This window comes from Chanodichthys erythropterus, chromosome 19, assembly GCF_024489055.1.
Source record: "Chanodichthys erythropterus isolate Z2021 chromosome 19, ASM2448905v1, whole genome shotgun sequence".
Lineage (NCBI taxonomy): Eukaryota > Metazoa > Chordata > Actinopteri > Cypriniformes > Xenocyprididae > Chanodichthys > Chanodichthys erythropterus.
Window position 1 is genome coordinate 14,161,267 of NC_090239.1, and position 8,229 is coordinate 14,169,495.

The 8,229-nt window shown below is 38.0% G+C and overlaps 1 protein-coding gene across 1 annotated transcript; it reads right to left on the reverse strand.

Moving 5' to 3' along the window:
* Positions 1–681: 681 nt before the first annotated feature.
* Positions 682–5,114, reverse strand: sost (sclerostin). Its single transcript, XM_067369396.1, has 2 exons — positions 4,808–5,114; positions 682–2,592 (listed from the first exon to the last, which is right to left on the reverse strand). The coding sequence occupies exons 1-2, from the start codon at positions 5,046–5,048 to the stop codon at positions 2,198–2,200; spliced, it is 636 nt and encodes a 211-aa protein (XP_067225497.1). The 5' UTR covers positions 5,049–5,114; the 3' UTR covers positions 682–2,197.
* Between the last annotated feature and the right edge of the window lie 3,115 nt (positions 5,115–8,229).

Genomic DNA, 8,229 nt, shown 5'->3' on the forward strand with positions numbered 1-8,229 from the left:
GCCTGCCAGCTACTTTTGAGCAAAAGCATGGCATGTCAAGTGGCCATGAATTTGGGACGATCATATTAGAATTGCGGTAAAATATGTTCCCAATAGATGTTGTATAGTCGAACAAGAAATGAAAATCATTTCGTTTAGAATGTTTTCTCAAAGTTTGCTAATATTCATCTTTTAGCCATACTGTAAGAGTATATAAACATTCATGTTTGGTTTCGAGCATTGAGACTTTTGTGTACTGAGCAGCCTGGACCCAGTTAGATTAATGGAGGGAATTTCATCATGAGAGAGCAAGAGACAAGATTAGAAGGACTAAAACAAGTTGACCAATACACATTTTGTTGTCAATCTATGGCTCAGACTGTGCAAGCTTAAACAAATAAATAGATGAATGGAGGCCTGTGGGTTGAGTTCACCATACCGGACAAAAAGAGCTTTTTCTGTTGTGACTGTACTGTTCCCGTCTGACGAGGAGATTCTTTCTTTTTCTCGCCTTTTGTAAAGGTGTCTTAGACATTCCAAAGTGCTACAAAGCCTCTACTTCCTAATTGCGGAATATTGTTTACAGAGGGCTCATTGAGGATCGGATTTAGCGTGCGGGCACGGCCCAACAGGAGAAAGGATTTGTCAAAGCAGTCTGACAAGAATGATAACAAACACACTTCTTTTCACATATATACGTTGCTTAACTTTATTTATGTACTCTTTTTCGTCGCTATAATTACATATAGTACAATAATGGCTATTATTTTCTACAAAAAGATTGCATAAATAATTTAAATGATGACATTGAAAAAATAAATATGCAGTTCATTCTTTGTAACAGTCTTTTGGTCAGATAGAGAGTGGATCCATTCATGGAGGAGGATACCGCTCAATGAGACCACACAGGTACAGTATATACAAGTTGCTATTCATGGCAAGTCTGCTTACATTATAAAAATCCCTTCCAGTTGCTATTTTAAATACACAATTGAAAAATAAGCAAATATTATCAGCAATGAAAAAAAAAAAATGAAAAAAAAAAGAGGTGGGTAAGTCATGAGCAGAAAATGTTGAACAATTGGCATTATCATAATCTCTTTATCCTGTGTAAAATCAGCATCCATCCCACAATTTCAGAGTTTGGTTCACTTATTTGTCTCTTCGTTTCCGGTCAGATGAGGAGACGGGAAGGATGACATCTTTGCTGAAGACTTCAGTAATGGATGTAGGTAACCTGCTAGCGATTGCAGATAGCTGAATATCTCCAAATGGTTTCCATTGAAGGAAGGTGCAGAAAGGTTTTTTTGCCCGCGAGGAATTTCTACAGATTCTTGTGCACATGTGGGCCTCTTTTTCGAGTGTTCTAACAAACAGGAACTGACCATGTCTAGAGGAAATGGCTTTTTATGACTCAAATCCTAAACACAGGAATGGAACTATTTGGTAATTAGGACAAGTCACAGGAATATCGTTTGCGGTTCTTGACCTCCGGGGACTTGGACCGTGGAGGGTTGACACAACTTTTCGAACTCTCCGTAGCGCGGCTCTAACTGCCAGTTCCGATCAGTTTCTTGTGGAAATGTGAAGTTGCAGAAACTCACATGGTGACTGGCTCGGCTCCCCAGCCTGTCGAGAGGACTCGTGGGCTGGTAAAATTGACCAAGGTTAAGAATTCTGGGCCTCAGCGATCTGTCAGCAGCGGTGTGTCTTTTGGGCCCGACACGGCTGGACGGTCAAATCATATGCTGCTCCAAGTCCCAAAAGAGGAGGACAAATCTGGTACAAAAACATTCACATGAGTGCTTGGTGGGTTGGTTGAGCGCTCAGTGTGTTTGCCCGTACGTTAGCTTACCCTTTCAATGAACTTCAAACTTGAAATGAACTGCTTGGGTAAGAATATGTGGAGTAACTCCTCCTCCCTCAAAACATCATGAACTATCACATTCCCTGAACAAATCTCACATAATGGCATATGTCTTTTCACTCAAACATCCATTAGTCCACTGGCATTCTGCGATTAAACTGGGAATATTTAGGCTCAAGAGCACATACAAACATTGAGACATCTGAAATACATTGGAAACTTCTTGGCACGCCAACAAATGCTAATGTGTGTATTCCTTCCCTTGGATTGCAGTTTCTGAAATATGTGTGCATATGTATATAGGTGTATTTGTATGTGTGCAAGAGAGTGTTTCTGTATCAGTTCAACTTTTCAGTACGAATTGCTGTTGACTGAGGGCACTTTGCTGCGGTGCTTCTTATTGCGCCGTGGCTTCTTAGAGGGCAACTCCTTGACATCCGATTGGTTGTGATGGCGAGTGTAGCGTTTGCACTTGCAAGACGTGACTACTCGGATTTTGTATGTCCGGTTTGGTCCGTTCGGACACTGGAGTTGTATCCGCTGAGTGCGGGAGTGAGCAGGGATGCAGCGGTAATCGGAGGAGCTGCTTCTCCACCATTTCCCCCTTAGAATTGAGTTTGGCATGAGATGAGCTGGAAGGCATTGACCGGAACACACCAGTTCCTTCACAGGTTTGACGCTACGGCAAGATCCATCAGTAACGTAGCGGGTAGAACGCAGCTCCCTACAGCTTAGTTCCGAGGCTCCTGAGAAAGAGAGCAAAACCAGAAGAGGTTAGTTAAATGTTTACAATATGGTTTAGGGATGCATCTTAAATAAAACGCAGCTACCAATACTAGTTATTATAACTCGTATGACATACTGGGTTTTGGATTGTTCACAGCTACGATAAACAAAGCGATTTTAATTTTCATGTTTTGTTATATACACAGGCTTTAAGTAAATTTCCTAAAGTTGACTTTATTGTGTTTTGTCAAGTTTCCCAGAAAAATCTGTTGTGCGTCCAACCCGAGAGGAAATGCATGATAAAATCTTTTCATATCGGCTCAATGTTTTGTATTTTTAATCTGGTCTGGATTTGGCCACTAATTTGTGGTAGATGTGCTCTTTTGTTTGAGGCTGGAATTGATGAGAAACACAATCAATTAGAAACCCACAGACACTAAACAACCTAAGTTCAAAACAGACTGACTTCTTGTGAACTGGATCGAGAGACTTCTGTCTGGGTAAGAGGTAAATGTTTTGCAGCAATCTTTGAACTGAATGTGATCTCGCTAAAACTCCTCAAACAATATCAAAAATGTCTTCATTCATTTTTCGCATTTTATGTGTCAGTTAAAAAGATTAAACTGGGAGTGGAAAGATCTATTTAATTCTTTAGCTCCCCTCATGGAGAAGAACAAAGGATTTATGTGTGTGATGAGTTCAGGTTCAGCCTCCCCTGATTCTCAGAAAATCTGATCTGATGTTTTATGAGGAGCTGGAAGAGATCCAGAGGAAGATGAACATATCTCAACATGACCCCACACTGACCACCAGAGAAAATACACACGTCACCTCTTCAAGAGCAGCACATGAGAGTGTGATTCTTTCTCTACCCCATCCCACCCCCTGACGAGCGAGTATAACGTTCATGCTTGGCTTGATAACTGTTTCCTTATGCTGAAATACAACATCATTTTAGAACTGCTCACTGACATAATTAGTGAGCCTCTTTGGAATTATCTTGCCTCTTTAGTTGACTTTACAAATTGCTCAATCCTTCATTATTTTTATTACCTATTATTGTGATAATTTCATTACTCTGTTCATGGAGGATCGCTTATTATTATTTTTGGAGGTAATCTGTGTATTTATTTAGCAATAAATTTAGTCATTCCAATTACTCAAACAAACTTCCCAAGACTTTACTTTAGTCCAAAGTCTTGATTTGTGTTCTGGAAACAAGGGTGTTTTCATACTTGAGTCATTTTAAAAGAACCAAACTCAGACCCCCTGAAAGGGACCAAGTGTGAAAACACCCCCCTTTTTTTAATTCTGACATTCACATACACAAACACACATTGTACATTGTTAGAACTACTGTTGGTTTGAATTCACAGTAGTTTTACTTTTCACAGGTGGGAGTCATTTGCATGGCAATGCCCCGAAGAAATGACCCCTTAGAATAACTTCTCACATTTTCAGCTAACCTGAAACCATACTGTTGCAATTAGATGGTTATGGAAAGGCAGACCTTGTCTAATTATGTAAAATTGGGGATACAGCAACAAAAAAGGGGTTATCGAAGTTAGTGTATCACTTGGGCTGGTGAAAAGGTGGAGCGGCATATGTTCTTTCTGAATTAGAGCTTTTATTTAAAAGCGGCACATCTATTTAGAGCCAATACAGGATATCCAGGAGGTTAATAATGATTCTATGTGTAGCCTATATACATTACACTATAAAATACAGGGTGAATGTTTAAAGTCATTGGTTTAACAAATTATTGGCGCAAATATTTTTACAGATAGGCTTGTTTACTTTAGTCACCCCATGAACTTTTCAGTTGCTGATGTCTAATCCGTTTTAGATAATAAAACAGTGTAGGTCTCAAGATCTATAGTGGAAATGGTTTAATTATATTTATTTCTTTAACTTGCAAACTTGCAAACATGCAAACGCTCACTAACAGCAGCATATCCCAGATAAAGTGTTCAGATATATTTTACAATCTGTACTTGTCCACTTAAAATATCTAATCACTAATGTGCTTGCTTAATCAAATAGATGAAATAAAAAAAATAACTAAGTTAAAAAATAACAGCACAGCAGCACTGGGGTTTATTAACTTAAAAGGAAAACTTTTTATAGATCTTATTCTATTGACTATTTAGGTACAAATTCATAGCTTATGTTGGTGTTGATCTATTTTGATAGAGCTCAATACTATTAATTAAAGATCTGTTTCTTGTTACTTACCATAAGTACGTGAGTTGGCTGATGACCTCCTTCCTCCGTTCTTAGCCCGGTTCATTGTGTTATTGTCAGAAAGTTGTATCTGCTCCTCGGGTTTATTCGTGTCCTCCGTGTATTCTGGTATAATTTCTGTAGCATCATTTTTTAAAGCCCTCCATCCGTGCGCAGCTGTGAAACATCCCTGTAGCAGCAGCAGCAGCAACAGTCGCGCGCTGCAGTGCACGAGCGCTAGAGACACCTGCATACTAAAATAGCTAGAGAACGAGACGTTCAGCGGGCAAACTCTAACCGGTTTTCTTCTCTTCGTGAGAGGCTTTCCTTTTTAAAGTACCACAGGTTTGGGGGGAAAAAAACTGAGATAATTTAGCGCTTACACGAAGTGGGAGGGATTTAGGCAAAGCAGCTCATTCAGAAACTGATAGGAAGGAAGGGGCACGCGCAGTCTAAGGTCAACTTGGAAAGAGGAAAGTCATCTATTTATTTTTATTTATTTATTTATTTATTTTTACCAGGAATGAAACAGTGTCTTTACTGCTCTTTTTCATCATGTGTCGTGTGCTATTGTCTTCACTTCGAAACTTCACATAAAATACAGTCGGAAGTTTGGACAGACCTTCTCTTTCTTTAAAATTACATATTTGCTGTATTCCTATATTTTTATATCCTACAATTCTACTTCATAATTGTTGTTGTTGTTTTGTTTGCAAACTATGGCCTACAATTATCTGAACGAGTAGCTAATTTTTACACGTTTATAAGAAATTCGACTTTTTAAAAAGGAATTTTCTGCTAAATTATCTTTCAGCAGACAAAGTTTGTTGATATTTTTCAAGCGCAACACGAATTGTAATATGTTGTGACATTTAAACAGAATAGGCTACTAACGTTTTGCGATATCCTGCCCGATCCCAATGGAAAACGTGACTTGTGTTTTTATATCGTATTTGTCGAATTTTACGTGCTATGACTAATGAGTTTAATCATAACTTTTGAAAACCTTATATAGGCCTATACTTGTATGAAAAAAGACTCATTTTACGACCCCATCCCCCTCTTTCTTTGACTCTATTATTGTGTGAACATATACATGATCAGTCTGGTATATTTTTAAAGACTTAATTTGTATAAGCAATGGAACACGCACAATATGCAGATGCTTTATGTCACATAACTGCCTCACATTAGCGTTAAATGCATCGCTTTGTACAAACACTGCCCTCTTGAGGGAGCCCAAACAAACAAAAACCTTGAAAGGATATTAGCCTACTACTCTTTTATGGCATACTGTAAGTTCTGCTTCTCCTCTCTATTGCATTATTTGATTCTGCATGAAAATACTTTAAGCTAAGCAAACAATTGTCAGTATGCATGAGACTGGTTGAGCAACAACTTCTAATGCTACTCTGATACATTGTGTCCGGCCAATCTTTTAAGCTTGGAAACCACTTTGGCAGGATAGATGGAATTCTTTTGAGATCCTGGCTGTTGTGACTCTTCTTTTTGTCCTGTCATCATGAAGAAAAAGAAGGATCACAGTGTCAGTGTCACCACAGGCCCAGTCTGATTGTAGCCTATGTTCTTTCCCTGTCATTCACTGGCTGTTTTTATATCACTTTGGGTTTGTGCACAGAAAACACAGTCTCCAGGCATGCTTTATCAAGATAGCAGCTTGAGCATAAATAACACTTAGATGTGTTCCAGATTTAAAAGGGCTGCCAGCAAAAGATATTTGTATAAAGAAGGAAAAAAGGGTAACACTATGTCAAAGCCACATAAACAAAGCATTTAACTCATCTGGACTGACAGGGCTAGACTCTCAATGCATATGAAATGCAAACATACTGACTTGCAGCTGAGCATTAAAAGTTTTTAGATAAAGGAACAGGGTCAAAGTTGAGCAGAAACGTTATTCTTGCAAAAATAAAAAATGCTCTCGGCCCCTGCTAATAAGTTTTTGCCACTAGATTCACGGTTAAATCTTGTATAATAATAATGATTATTATTATTTGTTTTTAACAACATCTATTGCTTCACTTGTGTCACTTAACATTTATTTTCAATATCTTACATGGGTCATAATAAAATGTGAAAATGTTCTTGTGATAATTGGGGCAATTTTTCACACACAACTAGTCAGCAAAAAGCTTAGGGAATACTCTAAGGGATGTAGTCATAATAACATTTCATAAAGCCTGCCAAGAGGATATAGATAGTTAGTGTGTACAGATGTAATATGTGGTAAATGGAGCAGTTTTGCACAAATCATCAGTGATTTCTACAATCAAATGCGTAGATTACACCATTTTCAGCTGTCCTGGGAACTGAACTGGTCTCATTTAGAAATACAGTCCTAACAAATATTATTATAAATGAAGAATTTGCGCAACATTACTGAAGAAAAACATTTATGGATCATATTTTATCTGTACAGCTAAGTACAGCTCCCCTGCAGATTATGAATCGACAATAGTACAGTAATACCTCACATCTCAATCTGCCAAGTCACTTTCATTTCCATTGGTAGCACATTTTTCATACAAAAAAACAATAGTCTGAAAAATTCACAGAAATAGAAGCACATTAAATGTTTAAATAAGCCATGACTAGATGAATCATACTAAAACACACTTCCAAGACTAAATCATGTTTTTAAAGAGTTCATTTGAGTTTAAGAGCACTGGAAACCTCAGCTGTGGTTTTATTGTGAGACTCGGCAAACCTTGCTGACCGCTGGGTCCATGTGTTAACCACTCTTTAACCACTCTATGTGCAGTAACAGAGCTGCCACAAGTGCAGTTGTAAACAATGATCACCTACTCAATATTTATCCACTGATGCTTTTTACAAGATATGCACACAGGCTGGTAGTGTAGTTGCAGCTAGCATGGTGAGGAAAAATAACCAAAAGCCATTAAACTCATTTTGATGAAGCAAATGGATTTGTAGGAGAAATATATGGACAGTGCTTACAAGCTCAGTTATGAGAGAATATTATTGAGAAATATAGTGCGTCATTGTTCTCTGATTCACTTTGTTACAATCCAGATTGCAAGTTTTCCAAAAGTATTTATTTATTTAATCAAATCAGATCCAAGGTTACTGGAAGTGAGATTGTGCAGAACAACGTCATTTCAATGTCTTGAAATTCTCAAGTGATTTGGCGTTGTCATTTATACACACTGTGCGATTATATGATCACTGTGATTTTGCCAAGTAAGATATGTTCCTGGTTCAACATATTTTGTTGATACTGGAACAATATTCCTGTCTGAAATTTAGTTTTCAATTTTGGATAAAATATTTGAATGCTACCAATCCACAATCTGATTTCTGACTTTTGATGCAGCCTGGATCATAATCACACCGTGTTTGTTTGTTGGCCAGAGGAGAACTGGCCTCCCGACTGAGCCTGATTTCTCCAAAGG